Genomic DNA, 26865 nt, shown 5'->3' with positions numbered 1-26865 from the left:
AGCTTTGTGATCACCTCGATTTGTAAGATTTAAGAAGAGTAAACCTGTACCATCTGGTAGTAATTTTGTTAATGCACAACAGACTATTTTACAAGTGTACAATTTATCATATTATCAAATTCTTTGGTCTTAAGGAGATAAAAACGGCAGTGCTCAGATGTTACCAAGAGCTGTTTGGTTAAAGTAACTAACCTTTAAACAAAAGAATTGCAGAATCAGCATTAGATTGAGGAGATACTAGCCTCACCATAAAACTTAGAATTATTCTTTGAGAGAGAATATTTAAATAAAAGTGATAATGTGGGCAAGATGAAGAAATAATGCTAATCATCACCAATTATAAATGATGAAAAGGAAATCTCAATCCCCTGTAAAGTGATCAGATTAAAAATAATTGAAAACTAAAAGGCTTAAGAAAATTCCCTTGATTTTTGCATTTTGAACCCTGTTTTAAGGAAAGGATATTGTTCACAACATCTTGTAAAATCAAATGCCCTTTTGAATGTACTACTTTTTTTTTTTTTAAAGATTACAATTTACTTTGCTTGATGTCAACAGAAAGAAAAAAATGCAGTCTGTACTATCATAAGCAATCAGAAAGACTATAAGCAATTAGAAAAGTCAACTTTTTAAAAATAGAGAATTTACTAAAAAGTACTGATATGTAAATATTTGTCCAAATTAAAGATAAAATGTACAAACAATTCTTCAAGATAAATTCTAAAACTATATTTTAGAGAAATATTTCATCTGATAAATGGAACACTGAGAATTAAATAAACTATTTAGGACATCATTCATGAACCCACAAAAGATTGGGCCTTTAATTTGGCAAACTACTTTAACCTATAATTAAACAAAGTGCTCCCTGACAGTAGAAAAATCCCACTAGTCCTTGGCTATTGGGAGACATTTAATGGCCTGATCGGATATATCAAAGTGCTTGGAAACTGAAGAAACTCTAGCTGCTTGTGTAAGCATATATTTTAAGAAAAAAGTAAGAGAAGAAACAACATTTGCATGTCTGCTTTCTATGCTGGGGTGGCAACCTAATCCGAAATTCCTACTGCAGGTTTGTTATTTGACCATGTGTGTTCATTTTGTATCATTTTAATACAGTACTTCTGCTTAATATATGGTATTATTTTGAATTATGAGGTACAACTTTCTTTTTGGCTGATTACTCCAATTTCTGAGACACTTTCTGCTTTCTGGAAGGTCTGTTCTGACTAACAGATCATGGATGCTAACTAGCAGCATGCAACCATATCAGGTTTCGTCTCAGTGATTTTCAAGAGTTGGCGGAATTCCCTGTGGAAGGCAGCATAGGCATACTTGGTGAGGCAGTCCTCTACGTCATGCAACGTTACTTTGACTGAAACTAACATGTGGGTGGAACTAACTTTTGGAAAAGTATCCAAAACTGTTTTGGGTCTGAGTGTGCTGACTCATGCCCATAATCGCAGTCCTTTAGGAAACCAACCTTGGCAACACGGTGAGACCCCATCTCCACAAAAAAAAAATTAGCTGGATATGGCTGCACATACCTGTAGTCTCAGTTACTCACATGGCTGAAGTGGGAGGATCACCTGAGCCCAGGAGATTGAGGCTGCAGTGAGCCATGTTCACACCACAGCACTCCAGCCTGGGCGACAGAGAGATATCCTGTCTCAAACAAACAAATAAAACCAAAAGACTTGTTTTTTAGGAAACCTATTTGGAAAAACAAAAACTCCACAATCATCTCAGGAGATTTAAGAGAATACTAACAAACAGTATGCAACAGTCAAAGCAGGATAGCATATCAACATTGTATGATATCAAAACTGAGGACTTTAATTCATATGTAAGTTCATTATAGTACTTAGATGAAACTTGAAAATATACAGTATATTGTTTCCCAAAGTCACCAAAGATTATTTGTTGAACTAGAAAATATTTTGTCTGGCAATCTTTGGTGTCCAATGCCTTACTTCTGCATCTAAACATACTTCACCCCTCTATGGTCCTGGAGTCAGTTTATGTAAAGTTAAAAGAACTTTATAAGGAATAACAAGCAGGTGTTTCAAAGGACCTGGACAAAAATGGGCATGTAGATTATACATTATAAAGCCCATCAAGGTATATATCTTACATATTGAGACTCATATATTGATGTAAACCTATACATTGACCAAAACAGGATATACTACAGTTTTACAAGTGTTTGGTTTTATGATCCATGAAATATCTAACTCAAAAGGTTTGCTTTAATTTTTGAAGTTAAATATCTTTCACCTTTCTAAGTTATTAAATTTAGTGTAGAATGAACAGGAACTGAAAATCAAGACAGGAGAACTTAAAATAATGCTTTATAATGAGGCTGCCATCAACAGTCCTCAAAATACTTTTGACTACTGTGGTTTGATTCTCAGAATGATCCTAATAAACAGGCAAACAAGATATCATTGTCTGAATATTTTCAACAATTAAGGGACTTGACCAAGGTTTGGTTGTTAGGACAGTTTCAAAAAACATGCTTTGGACATAACAGACCTTTCCCAAGATGGTCACAGATTAAGCTTAACTTACTATTTAAATTGCTGCAATTTATTTTCTGTTTTGAATGAGATTGTGTGACAACCTCTGATATTCAGTCACTTAAGATCAATTTCTATATGTTCGCAATAATATGCAGAATGTACAAAATATTAATCAAATCGACGTAAGGCCATCCCCGTACCTAATGGATAAATAAGCAGAGAAATTTACTAAACCCTATATATTTAAAATACTACTTTCAATGCTGTTACCAAGATAGGAAATACTGAATTTAGAACACAAAACAAATGGAAAAATTATATGAAATAAATCTGTGAAAACCCTTTGTTGTTGAGTTTTTTGTTAAGATATATCATAATCAAATTTAAGTGTCATTTTAGATGGGTTGATCAGGTCTAGTCTGTCATGGGAAAAATCCCAAGAAGAACTCTCATGATGGGAGACTCTACACTAAGCCATTATGTGACTCAGGGTAAATCAATGGGCTTGGCCTGTTGTCCCTGAAAACAAGGACCTTGCCTATTCACAATCTCTCAACTCTGCTCCATCTCTAAGATTCTGTATCAGTATGTCACACTGATAGCAATGTCTTTACTCACAGAATTAACTTGTGTAGTATCTCCTAGTTTTAAGCCAATAAAATATCATGCTTTAGAATAAAGAAATGGTGTGGATGATACCCTCTTCCCATTTTACAGGCGAGTAAGATAAGAAATGCGTAATTATATGTGGAAATAAAATTAACAAAATCATATATATTCAAATTAGCAACTTTTCATCCCTGAGTATCCTAAAAGACAAAATTTCTGACTTATATTACATTCATTTAACACCTTCTCAAGAAATATGTATTGAGCTTCGACCACAAGACAGACATGAGGAATACAGGTAGCCTTTCATGTCTTATGTATATTAGATAAGCAATATATAAATCATAATTTAGAATAGATTATAAGAGAAACACTTGGTAAAAGGAAAAGGAACAGATCATAGGAAGAAGAAATCTAGTGTGGGTATTTGGGTGGGATTTTGCTGATGGTTCCTCTGAAGAAGTTTTCTTTGAGACCTGAAAAATGAGTGTGTTAGACAAAGGGGCTGTAGGAACAGAACATTACAGATAGAAAACCACATGCCACGACTCTCATAAATTGGTACACCAAGCTGTTGGCATGCAAGCTTTCAAATGCACATGTAACATATGAATAGTGAAAAGACAGAGCGACAACCAAATGCTCATTGAAATTATCTTTTTAATTGCATTGTCATCTAAACTAATTTGTGTACTAGAATGGAGAATGCTTTAGTTTATTGCAATCCTTTCAAAAGAGTGCTTGGACTTCACAGGTAGGTGTGAAATACTTGGCTTTCTTTTTTCTAGTTTCAGGGTCCAAACGTGATGAGTCTATGTGTAATCACTTAAATAAAATTGCAAGTGTATGGCAAGTTTCAGGATGTTTCTTGGGAAGAGGAACCAGCCTTTCTCAACCAGAACTTTGCATCTGAATCACATAATTTCTCAATTCCCCTAAGGATAATACATAACGAGAACTGTTCTAGATGCATGGGAAAGAAGCTGATTCATTACACACAGTGGATACCTTTAGGGCACTAGGACAGAATTCTCCTGTGGAATAAGCAGTTGATGATAGCATTGCCCAATAAAGGTATACATAGAACTTGAATCAGTTTCTTAATTTCAGTGTTAGTCTAAACACTTTACTTACTCATAATGTTCACCCAAAACACTCCTAGTGATTCTGTGGCAACTGAAAATTCTCACAGTTGTGAATCAGATATAGATAGAAATACGTGCAGAGGAGATAGAAAGCTGGATCTTTGTTCACATACATTTATATTATCATCTTGCTTCTTGAAGAAAATTGGGATTGTTATGGCATGAGTAGTTTCGGATTTTCCTTTACCATCAAGATTTAGATGACTAAACATATTCAGAGTTCAAATAGGTATACTAACAACAATAATAAAGAGAACACCATTACTAATGTGTATTAAGTGTGTCACCATTTACAATGACATTTAACATGCATTTTCTCGCTGAATTTCCTCAACGACACATTGAACTAATCTACGTATGATTAGATAATTCATTTCACAGATGGAAACGATGAAATTTATAGAGATCAAATGTCTTCCATAAGATCATGCATTTAATAGGTTTTGAAACCCAAAATTATAATGTGGTCTTATAATGCCCAAGTCTATGCTTTGTTCTACTAATCCCCAGTGTTTCAATTATTAAATATGAAAATTAAGATAGACAGGAAAAAATTATTTTTAAGTCATATATTCAATCCAATTACTGGTATAATAAAGTTGTGTTGACTTAACATATTTAAATCCCAAATAGAAAATTTATTTTGGAAAATAAATAGAATACATAATGTGCATTGACACTTTATGTAAGATGAACCTGAAAAAAAAAATCTACTTCTAGTTTACTACTCAGGTTTCCTTTGACCTTCACACAACAGAGCTATATATTTATTTTGCAGAAACACAAATTTAACTTCTCAGGGAAAAGGGGCTTTATGACATCAGCTGTATTAAGTATGTTAATTTCCTCTAGGGGAGACGAGGGGAAGAGGAAGCAAAAGACATTGAACAATGAAAGAAATTGGAAGAGCAGACGAAAGCACTAATCGAAGGAAGGGAGGAGAAGCAGATGGCGTAGGAAGGAGACATGTGGGAATTGGGGGGAAAGGAAGCAATTGGCAAGGAGTGGGCTGAATGCCAAATTTGTGAAGGATCTGAAGGGCACTGGGGATTTGGATGGGATGTGAGTCAGCTGCTTTTTACCAAAATATCACACCAACAATGGAAATCAAAGAAGCCTACAAAGACACACAGGAAGCAGAAAAGGACTGGGAAAAGACCTGATGACACACTCCATTCTAATAATTTTACCTCGTCAGCATGGGAATGGGAAGTGTTACATAGTTATTTTTGGTTTTTTGGTTTTGTTTTGTTTTTTACTGCATAACTAAGTTGTTCTCCGACCTTCATTACAAATTTTCAGATCTTTAACTTGCTTTTGAAAGAAATGATACAGATAAAACCCTTCTATATATTTTAGCTATTTTTTACTTACCTTATATAAATGTGATTTGCTATTCAATGTCACTCATACACAAAACAATTCATTTAAACCTTCTAGGATTACAGTGACCAACTATCCCCATTTTCCCAGACCTGAGGGATTTCCTGGGAATAGAATTCTCATTTCTAACACCAGGACCATCCTGGGCAAAACAGAATGGCTGATTTTCCTATGTGAGGTAAAAATCTTAAGAAAAAGCTACTAAATGTACTTGTTCATCATACTAAAGCATACTGATGCTGTAAAATTTTTTTCTACATTTTGCAAAGAAGAATGGATAAAATCTTAATTCAGTTATGCAATAAATAGATGAAGTGAAAAAAACAGTTACTGATTGGAAAATGGCTTTGATGAAAATAAATATCTTATAAACAAATTCTTTCCCCATCATCTAAATTATTTTTTCAATCAAGTAAAAACAATGGTAGACATAGAGAATATTTGTGACATGCTACTGTGAGGACAGTAGAAAGAAGAATAAACAAGTCAGCATAACTTATCTCAAGGAATAATATAAGTCATTCAAAACTTAAGTCACAAAGGCTCATACCAGTTAAGAATTTGAAGCATGAAAAAATGACTTTTTAAGCTCTTGTTCTTAATAAAATGAAACAATTCAGGATAAATGATTGACAAAGGTTATCATGAAGAAAATAATTCTGAAATTTCAGAATTGAGTCTAGGCAGAGCTTAATATTTATACTGTGTTGTTAATGTGTTAGTTTTTCCTGTACTTTATTATATCTATACAAAATTCTCCAGACACTATATTAACAATATTTTAACTCAATTTTTCATTTGTTATGTAACATCTCATAATTGCTTACTTTTTTCAGCAATAACTTTTGAAATCTGTGCAGCTAATGATATTAGAACCTGGCTAATTCACAATTTGGACTGATAACTACAAAGCATATTCAGTTGAATGATTTACTGATTTATAATATCCTCTTCAATATAAATCCTTCTTTTGGTAAATGCCAAATGATGACAGTTAATTGTTTTCTTTAGATAACCTCTAATCTCTTTTTAGGTAAGACTTCTGGTCTTCAGAATAAATAATTTTAGGTTGTCTGAGCTATAATATTTGGCCATATTGGACCATTTCTGTGCCATCTTTTATGAAACTACTCAACCTTTCAAGTTTAAAAATCTTTTTTATGTTATAGATTTCAATACTGAACATAATATGGACTAGTTCTTGAACATGCCAAACCCCAGTTTCAAGATCACCACAACTTCCATTCTGTGAACTAATCTCTCCAAATCCTTGAATATTAAAAATAGTACTTCATAATGGAAACTAAGAGATACTGTCGTCCTGAGTCAGAATTTGCACTGATAGCATAGCAGAGTTGTCACATATGTTGCAGAATCTATAGGACCCTATAAAAATGTTATGAATGAAAAAAATGGAAGTGACCCCTTGGTTGCCCTCTCTTTCCCCAACAGCCAATTTAGATGTAGCGACTGCATTAGCAGAAGTTTAGTATGTATCTGACAAGATTGTTGTCAGGATTAAATGGGTGAATATACATAAAGTGCTTATACTACGACCTGGCACATAGCAAGTGCTGTCACCATCATCATCTCCTCCTTCTTCATCTTCTTTGAAACACTAAATTGACAAGTATAAGCGTACCCTAATGTAAAGAAAATAGCTTAGGCATTGGGTTTTCAAGCGGATACAATGAGATTATATAAAGCATGTAATACATAGCAAGTTCTTAATATTCAATAGCTATATTATCTCTAAAAATTGACATTTATTTAGATTACATTTAATAAAATAAAATTTAAATAAATAAATGTAAATAATTTTTATTTACAATTTTTTAGATTAAAAAGGAAATATTTTCTTTTTTCTTTTTTTTGGGGGGGGGATAGAGTTTCACTCTTGTTGCCCAGGCTGGAGTGCAATGGCGCGATCTCGGCTCACTGCACCCTCTGCCTCCCAGGTTCAAGAGACTGCCCTGCCTCAGCTTCCCAAGTAGCTGGGATTATGGCATGTGCCACCATGCCTGGTTAATTTTTTTGTATTTTTAGTAGAGATGGGGTTTCTCCATGTTGGTCAGGCTGGTCTTGAACTCCCAACCTCAAGTGATCTGCCTGCCCTGCCCTCCCAAAGTGCTCAGATTAAAGGCATGAGCCACCGTGCCCGACAAAAGGAACTTTTTTTCAATAGACTTTCATGACACAGTTATGCAGAAGAGCTAAATACAAAGCCTTAAATAACTATCTTGTAACATTCAATAAACATATCATGTATACTATGTAGCAGATATTGGAAATTTATTATTGTTTCTGTAAATATTCATTTACTAATCTAAAACAAAAGGTTTAATTCCTACTTGCCAATTTGCAGATCTCATATAAACACATAAAAGTATCATATTCTGTTAGTATAATGGTATTCATTTATGATCTTATTTTAATAGATATTAAGATAAACTATACAGTTGCTTTTGTCTCATCAGTTATCACCTAGGTACTATTAAATACCTTAATATTTTATTTCATAAACACATTTGTGTTTATGCCTGTAACAGTCAATTAAACAAGTTTTATTTATAAGCCATCCTCCATAAGAGATCAGCAATTTCATCTCTATGCCTGCAATTCCTGCAGCTACCACCAGGTTCATTTTATAGAAATCCAATACAAAATATGAGAAATTGATGCCTGGAACTTGGTGCAATTGTCTGTGACCCAAAGAACTGTGCTAATTTATAACAAACTCACCTTTTTGCTGAGATAAAAATAACAAAATTGTCTAAGAAAACAAATATAGAATAAATGGCAAAATTTTAAACAAACTTAATCTAGGAAAATATTTGTGATGTCTACTTTAAATGTTTTAACTTTTTCCTTAATGTACAAGGCAATTTCAGTTTTTAGACTGAACAAAATAATTATGTTTTCAATACTTGGTGTTAACTTTTTCCCAATCTTAACATTTTCTTTTTCCCACCCTAATAAAATATCTTGAACTTAAATGCAGTATTTCTAAAAACTAGTGAAATTTTTTAAAATTGCTTTTTGTAAGGTATTTTCAAAGACATCCAAAAGAGCACTTTAGTCCTCCAATTTATCTTTATAAGAAAATTTCATTTATTAACAAGATGGATATGATTAAGTCTCAAACACATGAAGTAAATAAATTTAATCTAGCCTACCAGTTAAACTACTTTTATTTCTAACTCTAAATATAAATACTCATGTCTAGAAAACAAAGAACACTAGAGACAAACATCATTTAAGGCCTCTTTCAAATGATTCTAAGAAACATGGGCCAAAAAAGTTCTAAGAAATTCTCCTATCATGTAAGACAATAAGAAAATGTTATTTATATATTCATGGTTTATAATCATCTGGATCTAAAATTTGGCTCTGAATCCAGGTCATTGTAAGAAGAAATGAACTAAGAACTTAAAAAAAAACACAGGTGCAGCTATAATTCAACTACATATTTCCCTTTTTTGTAGGGTGTGTCTTTGTTCTCACAGCTGGGAGAGGTGTACTTTAAATCTTCAACAAAGAAAGCCACCACATTAAAGAACTCTAGAAATTCCTATAACCAAAACTGTAGCAATAAGCATGCAATCTTCAATTGTCTTTCATAATGATATTATGTGCTTTAATCTTCTGTTCATCTGCACTCAGCACATTTGGCAAAGTACATTAACAATAGAGATGAATACACTCATTTGAATACAAGGCTTAGGAAAGAAGAATCACGTACAATGGCTAATAGCCAACATCTTTTAAGAATTTATTTTCACTATTGAAAAAAAGAACTAGAAATAATGTCACGTATTCTGTTTATGTTCTAAGTTTTTGTTTTAATTATTCAATTTCAGTTTTGCCTAAAGGAAGAAAATAAAACAAAAACAATTACGATTTACATAAGATCAGTGATTTTGAACCCAAACTGCTGATTTTTAATGTATTCCTTTTCCCAAATGTATAAATGTGCTTTTTACCTCCAGTGTTTTATCAGTTCCACAGTCATAATTTATACAAAACACACAGATGGTCTTAGAAATAGTAAAAGTTTCAGATGTTACAACTTCCTAGCATATGGAACACCACCATGGATCATCATTTTGGCAGCATGTAAATGATTTAAAAGTTATTTATATATTAACATCTTGGCATCATTTCATAGTCATAGGTTTTTACAACTTTAAACTGTTTGATTCCTTATTGTAGGTGGTTCTTACATTAACTAGAAGCTACTGATGGCGTGGGGGAACTGGTGCTCTTTAATTAGAGGACAGCAACCCCTTAGACAGCAAAAGTAAATGAAGATTCTAAAATAAATTAAACATTTTGGCATAAACAATAAAATGTCATCTAGTTCACTATATGATACATCAGGGAGTTCCAAGAATTTTTAAAAATCAAATTTATTATAGTGATTTTAAACTGTGAATGTCACAAAAAAATTAACACATACACAAGCATACCCACAAAATACAACCTTTAAAATTAACTGAGATCTTTCAAAATGCAAGACGACAACCACCATTATTTTTTATCTAGAGTATGGAACACGACATTAAAAAGAGTCATCTATGCTCTGTGTCTAGTTTCGATCTTTCCAGTCTGTCTTGAAACGTTCAATGAGGTTTTAACCCCCAGCACTCCCCTGAAATGGCTCTTGTCAAGGTCATTCATGATTGCTCACCGAGTTGTTAAATCCAGTGGTGAATTCTTAATCCCCATTATTACTCCATCTACCAGCTGTAACTGGTAGTCACCGACACCTCCTTCAAACCGTCTTTACTCGGCGGCCCTTCTAATTTTCCTCCTTTCCCAGTGACTGCTCCCTCTCAGTTCCCACTGCTCTTTCTGCCTCTTCTCTGTGAGAACTAAGCATTGGACTGCTTTTCCTTTCTATCTGCAACCATTCCCTTGGTGATTGCAGTCTCCTGTTTTTAAATAACATGTATGCACTGATGACTCCCATATTCATTAGGAAAGGCTATGCTGTATGTGCTAAAAAATCCTCAGTGACTTAATCAACAAAAGATTTATTTCTCATTCATTTTCCATGTCCATCTTGAGAAGACAGAGGTGTGGGGTAGAACGTTCTACACATAACTCAGGGCTCAGGCTCTCAGGGTGTCTTCCATGTTGCAGTTGCACTACCTAATAAAACAAGTAGCTTGCTTGGCTGTAGAGTGGTAAAGAGAGTACTGGAGTATTTAAATCACTAGTATTTAATTTCTTTAACGTTCACTCACAACCCATGAAGCTGAGAAAGTCCAACAGGTCTGCCGGACAGCAAAAAAGCTGGGAAGTAGAGAGTTTCATCTGCCCAGAAGGATATGAGAACTGTATAGTAATGAGTACTTGTATGTCTACCACAATTTAATTTTTTCTCCAACCTCAACCTCAATTCTGAATTCCTGACTCATGTATCCAACTGCCTATTAGACAATTATAGTGGGATATCCAAGAAGCATTTCAAAATTACCATGTCGAAAACTGAGCTCCTGATAACTTCCCACCCCAAATTTTCTCCTACAATCTATGGCATCTCCGTTAATGGCATCTACACCATTTCAGTTGTGCAGGCCAATTAATCAGGAGGTCCTTGACTTTTCTCTTTCGCTCACAAACACATCCAGTCTGTTAGCAAATTCTGTTGGCTACTGCTTTGTAATGTATCCAGAATCTAGCCACTCCTCACTACCTCCCCATCCTAACAGCCTGGTTCAAACCACCATTTGTCTCTCACCCGGATTACCCTGAGAGCTCTCAATGAGTCTCCCTGTCTCTACCATTGCCACGTTTCAGTGTGTTCTCAGGAGAGCAGAGGCTTCCCAGCTTACTTAGAAGAAAAGCCAAACTATCTATAACACCTGTAAGAGCCTACACAGTTGGACAATTATTAAATTCACAGCCTTTTTAAAAAGGCTGTCTCCCTGATAGTATCTCCTGTAAATCTTTACTCATTCTGTTCAACCAACACTGACTTTTTACTCTTCAGTGAATGCGTTAGGTATACCCCACCTCAGGGTTTTCGTATTTACTATTTTGTCTGCCTAGAATACCCTTTTTCCAGACACTTGTATAGTTCATTCCATCAATTTTTTGAGGTTTTTTATGTGAGGCATTCTCTCTAATCAGCCTCTTTAAAATTTCAATCCCACCTGAACCCTAATGAATTCATCTACCTCTTCACAATTTTTAATAGGACTCACTATAGTTTAACTTACTGTATGTTATACCTATTTATTTTGGTTTTTGTCTGTATACCCTTTCTCCATTTTTATAGGATTTATTATAGTATAACTTACTGTATGTTATACTTATTTATTTTGGTTTTTGTCTGTATACACTTTCTCTATTTTTGTAGGATTTATTATAGTTTAACTTACTGTGTATTATACTTATTTATTTGGTTTTCTCTGTATACACACTCATAAAATGTAAGCTTCAGTAGAATACTCACTGAGTTTTGATCAAGTTGCATTTCCAGGGCTAAGAATTTTGTCAGCCAGGTGTGGTGGCTCATGCCTGTAATCCCAGCAGTTTGGGAGGTCAAGACAGGCATATCACGAGGTCAGGAGGTTGAGACCATCCTGGTCAACATGGTGAAACCTCATCTCTATTAAAAACACAAAAATTAGCTGGGTGTGGTGGTGCACGCCTGTAATCCCAGCTACTCAAGAGGTTAAGGCAGGATAATCGCTTGAACCCAGGAGGCAGAGCGTGCAGTGAGGTGAGACTGTGCCACTGCACTCCAGCCTGGTGACAGAGCAAGACTCCGTCTCAAAAAAAATAAATAAAATAAGTAAAAAAAGAATTTTGTCATTAACTTGTATTAAATACGAATAGGTTATCAGGAAAGGCATGAGGGAAAGTCAGGGATAATAATGGTTTTAATGTGTTTGAATCAGTAAGGAAGGGAAAGGGGAATTATAGATAATGGTCATTAAATGATCTAGAATATATTTTTAAGGGCAAAGTATTCTTATCTTCATTGTACATGAATCCAAAAGGAATCTGTTATCGCTAACAAGAGAAGAATTTGTTTCTCCACTCTATTTCTTGCATGGTGTTTCTTGACTTCATTTCCAAAAACCAATGTTTCCACATATAGTTCCTTTTATCGTGTGACTCTGCAGCACCTCTGATAAGCAGAACCAGGTCATCCTCACAGCAGTCCCAAGAATTATAGAAATCCTTTGGGAGACTCATTCTCATTCAGATTTACATGAAAAAAATGCTTAATTTTCTTTCAAGGTACCTAAAACTTTGTCTCACACAACTTTCTCTACTTTTCTCACTATTAATTTTTTCCAAGCTAATCTACTGACCAGTTGCTCAGAAATAGTGCAACTACTAACTAGGTTTGTGTGGTCTGCATTATAACTTTGCTCTTGTACATCTTCAGCAGTGACCTTTTCCTCACACATACATTCTTCTAGGGAACTTTAAATCTTGACCAGTGAATTCACAATGGACAGGTATCAGTGCATGCTGAACAAAGAGAACTGTAAAGGGAAATATTGAGCAACCACAAAATCAATGAGAGCTTGGTGACTGAGGGGCTTTAGTCAACACCTTCCAAGACAAAACAAGCAAGGAAGTCATAAAGAATCACTGCTGTCAAGAAGAAAATGCATCTTGACGTCATACAAATCACATATAATTTCTTACATCAGAGCAGGCATTTGAAATCCAATAATCTCATCATATGACTTCATTTTATATTGAGATAAATTCTTCATTAACCACCTTTCAAAATAAGATTTTATTTTTCAGAAACAATATTGAACTCTATAGAACAGAAAAACAGTTACAAAAATGAGAAAAAAACATAAAAACATCTTGAAGTGGTTTAAAAGGCCTTCTGGAAACATACTAAAAACAGATCTTCTTTAATAAATAATTTTTACGATAACACATGGAAATTTTATAAGCCCTGAGTTATGATAATAATTAAGTCATACATAAAAGTGTTAACTCTGAGACATTAAAACAGGAATTATAGTTTTTCTTTTACTGATCTCTAAACACCATGAATTTTCCTCACTTATTTTCATGTCAACACAAAAAGAATTGAAATATGTTTTTTTTAAAAGAAAAACTGAATATGGGAGCTGATACAGGCCTTTATTTAAAATAATCTACTTCATTTTTCTCTCTTTTCTTTGGTAAAGACACACACAGTTAGACCTACAAATGCCCTCTGCTGTTGAATTCAATACTCACAGTTATTCTTTCATCTTTATCATCGAGTGGAGAGCCATCTTTCTTCCACGAAATGGTGGGCTCAGGATGGCCTCGTGGAGGCTGGCATTCCATTACTGCGGGCTCTCCTACTGCAACCATGACATCCGAAGGGTTTTGTCTGAAGTCATCCCGAAGTACTGTAGGAACAAGATTAAATCATTATACTCAAAAGTGATATATACAGTCCTAATCTCTGAACTTCTGCAGGAGATATTTATTATAATTATAATAAACTCCCACTAATAGCTCTTGCAATACAGCTTTAAGAATCTGTATCTACTTACAGATATCTGCAATTTAATAAAGATATTTGACCTTAAACATACATAGGAGGGATAATCTGATGTTCTCCGCTGTTTAGTGTGCTCACAGTTAGCATTCGGCTCATCTTTAACTTGCATTTCTTTTCTGCCTGCTGCCTACATTTTTCTCAGCCATGTGCTAACGAATACAACTGAATCCTCCTTTTATCTATGTGACACCACAGGATAATGCTTTCTATAATTAAATGAATTACATATACATGCAAAGCTAAATATTAAAAGAAAAAAATTAAGGTACTTCCAAGCATGAATTTAATTGAGTGATATTTTATACATATATAAAATTAATGTATAAGGTTATATAATCATTGTAATTTAAATATGTTCATTATAAAAACTTTAGACATATCTACAAAGCCAAGACATTGAAACTCATTATGTTTTTCCATGATTACTGAGAATGTTAGAAGGCACCAATATGGATAACAGCAGTGCTACCAACAGCATTACTTTTATATTCTATGTTTTTGTTGTTTTTTGTGTGTATATTATCTCATTTAATCCTTAACCTATTCACAATGAGAAATACTATTAATTCTACTTGTACTACTAACATTAGTCCCATATTGTGGCGGAAGAAATAATGCAGTATTATAAATTCACTACTGTAAATTGTACAATTCACTATCATAATCTCAACTGGCTACTAATATAATATTAACATACTGTAAAACAAGCAGTATTTTGTAACTGTTAGAATTAATGTGGAAAGGAAACCAAATACATATTCCAAAAATAGTTCATACAGTACAATTGTCCCAGTGTCTTGATAACATCAAGAAATCATGAATTATTTGGCATGTTAGTCTTAAATACAACTCTAAATAGTATGTTCAAGACATGCAATCTTTATATTGAGATCTTTATATAATAGTTCATACAGTACAATTGTCCCAGTGTCTTGATAACATCAAGAAATCATGAATTATTTGGCATGTTAGTCTTAAATACAACTCTAAATAGGATGTTCAAGACATGCAATCTTGAACATACTATTTAAGACTTTTGCTTCCCTTCTCACAAAAGAGGGATGAAGATACATATACTTCAGTTACAAAGTCCAATAAATAGTTATAGTTCCTCCACCCTGCTTTCCTGGATCTGATGTGTAATAGAATGTCAACCATTTTGGTAACCTAATTTAACATGGCACTGAAAATGTGTATTAGTATGTTAAGTGCATAGATTTGGATTGATAAATGTTATTTATCTTTTAAAACCTATTGAATTGGGCTGGGTGTGGTGACTTACACCTCTAATCCCAGAACTTTGGGAGGCCGAGGCAAGAGGATTACCTAAGGTCGGGAGTTTGAGACCAGCCTGACCAACATGGAAAAACCCAGTGTCTACTAAAAATATAAAATTAGCCGGGTGTGGTGGTGCACACCTGTAATCCCAGCTACTCAGGAGGCTGAGGCAGGAGAATCGCTAGAACCCAGGAGATGGTGGTTGCGGTGAGCTGAGATCGTGCCATTGCACTACAGCCTGAGCAACAAGAGCGAAACGGTCTCAAATAAATAAATAAATCCTATTGAATTTTTAAATGAATATTTGAATTTAATATTTGTTACTATAATTTTGTACTGGAATGGATGTCTTTCCATTCCACTGGCATTTAAAAGTGCTTTCATGGATGAAGTACTACCATGTAAAAAACTTAAGATCTAACCGTTCTTTCAAAAAATCACTCTTAAACTTTGGTTTCAAAACCTCAGACAAGTTTAGGGGCTTACAAAAACCTATGTTTTTCTCTTGCTTTTTAAAATTTGTCCTTCCTCAATTCCAACCAAGTAGATGCATACATTTGAGTAAATTATCAAATCCATGAAAAAAAATCCCCATTTTAAAAATCTGAATATTAAGACAACTTGGGCATAGCATGACTATGTTAATATTTGGAAACTACTGCTTCAAAGAGAAGACTTTTTTTTTTTCTTATCTTTGGAAAGAACAGTAAAAGGAAAACCAAACTAAATCTGATTGCACCAAACTCTTTAAATTCTAACTTCAATACTATTCACTATTAATAAAATATATAGACACAAAGGTAAACATTGTTAAACTGAAAACTCCAGCTACTGTTACCACATAATAAAAGAACAGAGTATAAAGACTTTCACTATTTATAAGCTTATATTATTAGTAGGTGTTAAGAATGTAACACAAATAAAATGTAAGGCTTGTAGAAAAAGCAAATGGATTGACCTTGACAGGCAGTATGTGCCTTTGCTGGATCACATTATTAATCAATGATAACACCTCTGAAAAGGTTAACACCTTTGAAACACCCAAAAGTAAAATACTTTTCAAATAAAAGTAAACAATATGCACAATTTTTCTACGTAGCAAACTTAAAACCAGTTTGGTAATGCTATATCTTATTTACATACTGAATCATTTCTCAAATAAACCAATGAATGATAAAATGTCTTGAAGAAATATCAAAGGTCTAAGTCAGATAAATCAAGTTATTATAACATTTATTATGTTATTTGCCCTTTTACAATATATAATGAAAAACTAACAAAATGTAATCCATTAAAAATTGTTGCTTAGTAATGCTCATGTAATTATTTTTGCAGCTGTAAAGCATAAAACTTTAGTATTGCCTATGACTATGGGCAATTCTGCATAAAGTTATGAATTTAACATTTTTCTTCTCTCTTCTAAAACTAAGTTTTCTTTCTTATATTTATCCCAAAGATTTCCTTTTGGTGAAAAATAATATGGTATCACATTATAAAACTATATGAAACTTTTAGTTAAATTATCCAGTTTTCAAAATTCATGTGTATATTTAAGTCATCACAATAAAAATCAAATTCAAATGAATCACAGCATTTTGGCAGAAAAACCAAAAGCATCCATATACATCCCAGATACAGATCTTTTGACAAGCCTCTCCTTTTCTCCTTTAACATTTCTATTAACCAAAGTATATACATTTTTAATGTTTCTTGATTTGAAACATATGAAAATTTTAATTTGGAATTGTCAAAAAGGTCTAATATTAATTTGAAAAGAGCAAGTAGCATACATAGTGTATCCAAGTAGATATAACCTAAAAAGGTATTAAACCAGAGTTCCCCCTAATATTATACAAATATAATATTTATTTCATATTTGTGTAGTCTTATTTTATGTATACAGTTTTGTACATATAATTTAACTGAACGGCATTACATTTTTTTTTCATTCTATTAAATTAGAGAAAATATACGCTTCATTGAATATTTGAATCCTAGAAGGTTTTTTTCTTTAAAAAAAAAAATGGTTCACTCAGCAGGTCAGGAGATGGAGACCATCCTGGCTAACACGGTGAAACCCCGTCTCTACTAAAAAATACAAAAAACTAGCCGGGGGCGGTGGCGGCGCCTGTGGTCCCAGCTCCTCGGGAGGCTGAGGCAGGAGAATGGCGGGAACCTGGGGGGCGGAGCTTGCAAGGAGCCAAGATGGCGCCGCTCACTCCAGCCTGGACCACAGAGCCAGACTCCGTCTCAACAACAACAAAAAAGTTCACTAATTGTACAAAACATAACAAAGCATAAAATCGCCTACTTTTTGAAAACTTTACATCAATTTTAACACAATTCTCAAACTAAGTAAACATCTTTTCAGAAAGGAATTCTAAAATTCAGTGGTGTCTTTGCAACTTATCTGGGTAATATTAAGACAGGAAGCAAAGAATAAAAAAAGTTAAACAGAAAGTGTTCCAAGTAATATGGAGACTTTAATACCTGCAAAACAGTCTTTGAGTGCATTATAGGAAATTTTAGAACTGAAACATAACCTTACAGAATGGGCAGAGGTCTTTGACAACATATAATCAATCCCATAAACAGAGGGAACTAAGTCCCAGGAAGCTTTGCTTGTGTTATTTATGAGAAGGGGACCAGAAGAAAACCCAGGCATTCTGATTCCCAGTGAAGTGTTTTTTTGTTTCTTTGTTAACCATGTCACTACTGTGCTGTAAAAATGCAATTGTTTCTATCTAATCCATTGTATTTCCAATAAATTCACTTTATTATTGCAAAAGGCCTGACGTATGGTAATTGTGCATCACTGCACTACAGTCTCACCACTATCCAGTCTTGGTAGGCTCAAGTTCTCAAGTTAAGTGTGAACAACTAATTGTGAATATTTGTGAACTACATACAATCCCTTTATCTTCATGAATCATAGAATCTCAGTAAGGTTAGGGGCCTGTCAGATGTGTGATCTGCACTTTTTTGTTTTAGAAATTAATAAATTAAGGCTCCTCAGGGAGAGAGGAGCATGCCACATAAATAATAATAATAATGTCAGCAACATAATAATGATGCTAGCAATGGCTGATGCTAATCGAACATTTACTGTGTAAGGAACCTCAGTAAGTAACAACTCATTTAATACTCATAACAAGTCTATGATAAAAGGAATGTATTGGTTTTGATTTGCAGATGAGGAATTTGTAGGACGTGGTACCCAAGCTAGAATACAGATCTCCAGTACATAGAGAACACTTCCCTACCAAGTTACCTGCCTATCTGGTCTTACCACAGTGTTCATAATTCTAAATACACAAGTATCATGATATAATTAACATTTCAGACTCATTCTATTGTAACATAAGTGAGAAATTTCCCTCCTGATAATCACATGGCTATCTTTGAATATATTCTGCATTCCTGTGTTTTTTCAGATTTTTTTTCTTGGAAGAGGACACCACATTTTCAGAAAAATATTGAGAATCTGATTTCATTATTCATAATACATATGATGTGCTCGTTTTTATCAATGTTTCCCCTATTTCAACCACAAAATGATTGAAAAAGTTGTATATTAATAAGCATTTTAATTAAATATGGGCAATTTAATTACAAGTGGGTATCTTGGGAAAAATAGGGGAAGATATTCTGCAGTCCTGGGATTTATTTTTTTCTACTTGCAGCAAATAGTAACCTCTTGTCAACTAGGAAAAAAAAATAAAATGAAACCCTTAAAAAATAAGGTATATTGGAGAAGAAAATAAAGTAGAGGTAAATAAAGACAACTCTACAAATGCTCAGTAACAACCTGTTTCTGTTGCCATGTAACATTTTAATCGTTCTCAAAATTACTACTCACATACCTAGTCTTTAATTTTGAGTACAGATATTACTTACTTTTATGATACTCCTACTTCCCTGTCTGAACATCAACTTCATGCTGATGTAAATAAGTGTAATTTAATATCAAAATAACTATCATTCTTTCATTTAACACATCTGCACTGAGCACATACTCTGTGTCTGGCAGGTATGCTATAACTCTTGCATATTCCTTGCAGTGAAGTATATGTAAAATGTTGACGTCTGTCAAAAAACATTAATATTCACCTTTTTGGGAAACAGTAATACCATAGGGTCTTATTGCAGGTTATTTTGAATTAAGAGATATATTTTGAAGGCTGGATCAGAAAGCATACCATAAAGTTTTCTATAACTATTTGCATTCCTACTTTTTAGCTGACAGTATTGCCCAGAAGAACAAAGTGCTGTTCTTTGTACAAATGTGTGAAAAATTCCTTAATATTTCTGAAATAATTCCAACCTTTAAAAAAGACTCCAACACAAGGATGAATGTACAGAAAGATAACCCATTGAGGAGGAAAATTAAAAGAATAACAAGTAAAATAATATTCCATCAAGTATTATCCATCTTACAACATCATCTTCTAAAGCTAAGGAATTGGTTTCTAAAAAAGATGCATGTGAACATTAATTCTATATAACGTGTTTCCATTTAATTTTTAAAATTTGACACTGAATATATCTAGGAATATTCTACAATAATTGTGTCATCTTCTACTTGTATTTTTCCTTTTTTAAATTTATTATTATTATTATACTTTAAGTTCTAGGGTACATGTGCATAACGTGCAGGTTTGTTACATATGTATACTTGTGCCATGTTGCTGTGCTGCACCCATCAACTCGTCAGCACCCATCAACTCGTCATTTACATCAGGTATAACTCCCAATGCAATCCCTCCCCTCTCCCCCCTCCCCATGATAGGCCCCGGTGTGTGATGTTCCCCCTCCCGAGTCCAAGTGATCTCATTGTTCAGTTCCCACCTATGAGTGAGAACTACTTGTATTTTTCTTGTATCATGCAACTTTGCTTTTAAACCTTAAATTATGCTTTGCTTAAGACCCTGGAAGAAAATATGCTGGTAGAAGCACTTTTGAAGATTTGACAAAACTCTTACGTTCTAACCGAGGAAAGGAGTACTTTTATTCAAAAATTATACATTCTGAAAACCTGACATAGCGGATGGATGACAAATATCACTCAACATTATATGATAACAACAACCTAATGTGAATGAATACACGGCATTGCAAATAGAATGAGAAGAATTACCAGAATAAAAACAATTACTAGCAAATTGTTTATTTATATAGTGTATGATGGAGAAGCAAGCTAACTTAAATACAGTTGTATGTTTCTGTATTCTGCTGGGCTGCAGAAATGGGGCCATGTTGTCCCTGGTCTTTTAATTGTTAGAATTACATCCAGATTGGGTTCCAGCTTAAACCACATTCACATTTCGCATAAATATGAACACCATAATGACACTTCCTGTACCACTGTGCAAAACACTCCCTAGTGCTTATTCCAACAGCACTAAGTCTTCAGGACAAAGAGCAGGTAAGTTTGGCATAGTAGGTTTCAGTTAAAATTTGTCATGTGTTCCAGAGAAAAGTGTACATCAGTAAGGATCAATTTTTTTTTTTTTTTAATTTGACTTTAAGTTCCAGGATACAAATGGAGAATGTGTAGGTTTGTTACATAGGTATACATGTGCCATGGCGCTTGGCTGCACCTATCGACCTGACCTCTAGGTTTTAAGCCCCACATGCATTAGCTATGTATCCTAATGCTCTCCTTCCCCTTTCCCTTCTCCACCCCCCGACTGCCCCAATGTGTGTTGTTCCCCTCCCTGTGTCCACGTGTTCTCATTAGAATCAACATTTAAATAGTTAACATTCAGCAGACTTGAAAGTCTGGTAGATCATTTTAAAATGTATCACCAAAGTAAGTCAAATGGCTAAAATCATATGTTCTAACTTAAAAGTCAGTAACTTACTATATGTTTGCATTTTATACACTTTAAAATAACCTATAAATTAGATTTATTTTAAAAGTTCGCTATTTACAGGACATCATTTTATACAGTAATAAATGTTTATTTATGAATCAGAAAACAGAAGTCTAGAATGTTAGAATCAACACAGATTCTTTCACCATTCTGTGATTTTAACAGGTACATTCACAATGACTCAGTTATTTCCACAAAAAAACAGAGAGTTTTATACTCTATCTTGATAGGGTTATTATGAAAGCTAATTATTTAATGTTTATACAGGACTTGCCATTTATATGGTGCATTACATCTGCAAAGAAGTATTGCTATTAGTCACTATGTAAGGAATTGCCAAATTTCTCAGCTGCCAGTACAAATGGAAAGGAGGACAAAGAATGCCATTGATGAGGGTTTTAAAGTGCCAGAGCAAAAGTCACACCCAGGAGTAGCCTGGCAGGGTTAAAAAAACACAGACAAAATGAGGATATCTGAGCTACGGGACTCTGATTAGGGCAAGACAAGCATGCATTCTTTCTTTTGTAAAATCCAACTTTTCATGCAGCGCCTTGCAGCAAGAGCTCTCAATGAAAGAAATATGCTTCTGTATTTATCGCCTGGCTCTTTGTATCTGAAGGTCAGTTCCATGAGAACAGGGAGTTTGTGATTATCCCCTAGTATTTCCAGTACCCAGGACAACATCCAAGACATAAATGTTTACTACACTTTCCGATATGCTAAGTAGTAGATTTTGAATAGTGGCTTGCATTGGCAGGAGTTCTATCGTGGTAGTGCTTGAGGTACAGGGAGGTAGACACACAAATTCAAACAAACACATACATATATACACAACTATAATTGTGATACATGTCATGAAGGAAAGGGATAGGATGCTATGTGGGAGAATAATAAGAAACATAATTTAGATGGGAGCTGAGGGAATAGTAAGGAAGTAACAGTTAAGGTGAAGCTTGAGTACTGAGTACAGCTTATCCTAGGGAAGTGCATTGCAAGCAGAGGAAATACTTCAGGTGAGGACAAATCCTGGCACACTGTAAACGTCTTGGAGGCCGTGTAGTGGGACCGGTGGAGAGCAAAACAAGACAAGCTTGGTAGGGACGACAGGGACCAGATTTGTTAGGCACAGCAGCCATGACCAAGAGTAAGCTTTTATTTTAATTCCAAGGAGAAGCCACTGGAGTCTTAAGCAAAATAGTGTTATAATGAAATTCGCTTAGATGTTCATTCTAGTCGCTCTGTGAATGAAATGGAGAGGGAAGTAAGAATGGACGTGGAGGCCGGGTGTGGTGGCTTATGCCCGTAATCCTAGCATTTTGGGAGGCAGATGTTGGAGGATGGCCTGAGCCCAGGAGTTGGACAGCCACCTGGGAAACACAGTGAGGCACTGTCTCTACACAAAACAAAATGTACAAAATTAGCCAGGCATGGTGGTGCTCGCCAGTGGTTCTGGCTAGTGGGGAGACTGAGGTAGGAGGGTCGCTTGAGCCTGGGAAATTGAGGCTACTTTGAGACATGATTGCACTACTGCACTCCAGCCTGAGCAATAGAGCCAGACCCTGTTTGGGAAAAATAAACAAACAAAAAAGGAAGTATAGAGACCAATTAGAAGGCTACGGAAGTAATTACAGGTAAAAGGTGATGGCTTTATACTATTATTATGATATCAGATTTGACACACTAATGACAGATTGGAGGTACATTTTGTTGGTAAAAATCAGAATGATTTAGTGAGGGGCTGAAGTTGACAGAGAAAGACATCAATAATAACGCCCAGGCTTCTGATCTGAGTAACTGATCATGCCATTTTCAAGGTACAGGAGAATAGGTAGACAGCACATAAGTAAATCCTTCTATGAGGAGGAACAAGAAAACATAAGATATCCTTATTTTTTAAAAAATTTAAAACATGATTTGAGAGTATAGAGTCTGATATGAAAATTGTTTCACTGGTTAAAAAATATTATGGCTTTAAATTCACCCCCTTGATATTTAACACAAGATGGATTTTGAGGTATTTTGATCTATATGCTACCATATTTAATATCTTATTTGCTAACTGATAATATTCCTTGATCAATGAATTCATACTTTAATTTTGGTGATGACAAATTTTAATCTAGTTTGATCCATATCATGTATTTTTTAACTGAAAAACTCAAATACATCTGACACATTCTAAGTTTATAAATGTTATATTCAACATGTGTGGATTATATATGTATATGTATGCATAATACAGATATGTGACATATATGACCACTAGTCATTGATATACTGTGATGGTAATGCTAAGCACCAAATTATGGTACAAAAAAAACCAAAATAAAACAAAACAAAAAAACTCAGTTATTTTGATTGGAGAATGAAAATAACTCAAAACATGGGGCATTTCCAAGGACTGCCATAAATTAAGCTCAATAACATATTAAATCAATAATAATAAAATCAATAACATACTGAAGGATATGATATATCAATATTTAAGGACACAAGAACTAATAGCATCTTAAAAATTATTATACAATTAGAATACACAAAAAGTTAATTGCATTTCCCTTTCACATTATGTACAGCATATGTAAAATTCCCTGGAATTACACTGAATCCCCAAAATCTTATGGATTTTATTTGTGACTCACTTAATCATTCATTCAATAAAAGTGCAACACACTATATTTGGTGATGGTAGCTAATAAGATAAACAAGACAAAGTCTGCTTTCAGGGCACTTATTTCAGAATGTGTTTTTCTCTCTCCTTTGTGTGTGTATGTGTGTGTGTGTGTTTGTGTGTGTGTATTTCATAGCATGCTTCGTTTAATTGAAATTTTAGATAAAAGTCTAATACGCAAAACAAATAAAGGAGATACTATTTTACTTTTCCACCTGGGGCTATCCTGCAGAAGAGTTCAGGTCTAGTGGGCCTGAAGAAAAGGCTCAAAAGTCACTAGTAAACAAGAACAACAACATAATGTGAATAACAGCTCATATACAATCATAACTTTTTAATTTAATTTTATTTTTTTAAGGCAGTTTCACTCTTGTCACCCAGGCTGAAGTGCAGCAGCACAATCCACAGTCTCAACTCACTGCAACCTCTGCCTCCTGGGTTCTACTGATTCTCCTGCCTCAGCCTCCCAAGTAGCTGGGATTACAGGCAAGCACCATCACACCCAGCTGATTTTTGTACTTTTAGTAGAGACAGGGTTTTGCAATGGTGGCCAGGCCGGTCTCAAACTCCTGACCTCAGGTGATCCACCTGCCTCGGCCTCCCAAAAGTGGTGCGATTAAAGGCGTGAGCCACTGCGCCTGGCTGAGAATCATAACTTTAAATAATCTTAGTACAACCTTCCCTACTTCCACTCCCACTCGCAATTGCAAATGAGGACACATAGGTGATGAAAGGACTCAAGATTGCACGATGAGTGACTGAACACACAGGATTACATCCTGAAACAGATGTTTTCATCTTTTATTTTCATAAAGACACACATATTTTTAAAGTGCCTGAAAAAGACTAGAGTGTTTTCTAATTTAAATATTTCCTGGGAAACAAAGGCATGCGCGCGCGCGCACACACACTCACAAACTCACACTTCTTTACCCTCTCAAGCCCACAATACCAGCAGCTAAATAGGAAAAGGATTCAAAGGCGTTTTCAAGTTTTATGGAGCGGGGGTGGTAATGGTAAGAGTCTCAAGGGGGAAGAATCCTCACAGTTTAAAATGATCTCATTAAAACCTCCCTAGTAATTGGGAAGAACCAGAGAAAATAGCTATTGAATTAAAAACAAACAAACAAACTCTTGTCACCAATGTATCTTTGTGAAACATAATTAAGGTTGCCAACTATAACATCCCCTCCCCACACAACCCAAAGGAATATTTCAGTGATAGGAAAAACCACGTCTAAATAGCATACGCAGAAACACATGAACTAAACAAAGGGATCTTTAATTGGTGACGGTCTGTCCTAAATCACTTTTATTATTGCTGAACACAATAACGTTCAGACCCGTTAATTTCTTGTATCTTCCCCTATCAGAGCCTGTCTTTGGCTTCAAAATAATAATGCCAAATACCTAACAGGGCTCTCAATCTCCAAGGAAAATAACAAGCATGCAATTGTGTAGCTGTGTGAGCTGCCTTTTCCTAACAAACTACAGAGCCCTTGGGAGAGTTTGCTGAGCCATCAGCTCTGGCAGACAAAGTTTAAGACCTTCTCTGGCTGATGGCTAGAATCACGCTAACAACTCTGACTTAAGGTACTTGAGATTAAAGTAGTAGAAAGTGAATCATTTCATTATTCTTATTAATGATGCTACCTTTTCCAATAATTGCTTTATGTAATTATATAATTCATTCCTCACTGGGTGCAGTGGCTCACGCCTGTAATCTCTGCATTTGGGAGGCCGAGGCAGGAGGATTGTCTAAGCCCAGCAGTTTGAGACCAGCCTAGGCAATACGGTGGGACTCCTGTCTCTACAAAAAATATGTAGAAAAATAGCTGGGTGTGGTGGCACAGGCCTGTAGTCCCGCTACTTGGAAGGCTGAGGTGGGAGGATTGATTGAGCCCAGAGATCAAGAAGGCTGCACTGAGCCATGGTCATGCCACTTCACTCCAGCCTGGGTGACAGAGTGAGACCCTATCTCAAATAAATATATATATATATATACACGTATTCCTCCTCAGGACGTATTGGAAGCCAAAGAAAAAATATTGAACGTGGAAAAACAATTCAATAAAAATAAATGCTACTGTATCAAAGTGAAGATCTTTAATTATTAATCATTATTAAATGTTATTTGTGTGTGTGTTGATTGTATCTATTTTTAATATCAGTTCATGGAAATAGAGTGTTTACAATGGAGGAAAATTTTGTGCTACAGGAGTCACATCTTCGACAACTCCTCACCTGAACCTCACTCGCAGTATCAGGTGAGTTTACTACATACAAAACACCTGCAATCAGCAAGATGGCTAACCCATGTTCTGGAGAGTTCTACATTGCTTGTGAGGCAATGGAAAGAAACTCTGGCTCTTCTCCTGCTACCCCAAATTACGCAGAGGCAGAGGCTGACGTGTATCCACCACCAGGAACCCACCTGCGTGGCCTAGGAAGGCACTGCTGCGGGAGCTGTGATGGACACTAACACTGCTTTGCAAGAGGTGCTGAAGAGCGCCTTCATCCATGAGGGCCTGGCATGTGGGATTCGTGGTGCTGCCAAAGTCTGAGACAAGGGCCAAGCCCATCTTTGTGCTCTTGCATGTAAATGTGATGAGACTATACATATGTCAAGTTGGTGAAGGTTCTTGTGATGAACAGCAGATCAACCTATTAAGGTTGATGACAACACGATACTAGGGAAATGGTTAGGTATCTGTGAATCTGACAGGGGAAAACATGTAAAGTGGTTGGTTGCAGCTGTGTGATAGTTAAGGTCTATGATAAAGAATCTCAGGCCATGCATGTCATCAAAGACTACTTCACATTCAAAAAAATGAACAAA

At 34.9% G+C, this 26865-nt stretch overlaps 1 protein-coding gene across 3 annotated transcripts in view; it reads right to left on the bottom strand.

Annotated features, from left to right (window-relative positions):
* The window catches only part of ROBO1 (roundabout, axon guidance receptor, homolog 1 (Drosophila)), a 1186609-nt gene that overhangs the window by 130789 nt on the left and 1028955 nt on the right, over nt 1-26865 (bottom strand). For all 3 annotated transcript variants that reach the window (XM_011996534.1, XM_011996535.1, XM_011996536.1), the window contains one exon: nt 13889-14046. In XM_011996534.1, the coding sequence (XP_011851924.1) occupies nt 13889-14046 (158 nt within the window). The remainder of the gene's footprint in view (nt 1-13888; nt 14047-26865) is intronic.

This window comes from Mandrillus leucophaeus, unplaced genomic scaffold, assembly GCF_000951045.1.
Source record: "Mandrillus leucophaeus isolate KB7577 unplaced genomic scaffold, Mleu.le_1.0 Scaffold519, whole genome shotgun sequence".
In the NCBI taxonomy this organism is placed as follows: domain Eukaryota; kingdom Metazoa; phylum Chordata; class Mammalia; order Primates; family Cercopithecidae; genus Mandrillus; species Mandrillus leucophaeus.
This window is presented reverse-complemented; position numbering and strand designations above follow the sequence as displayed.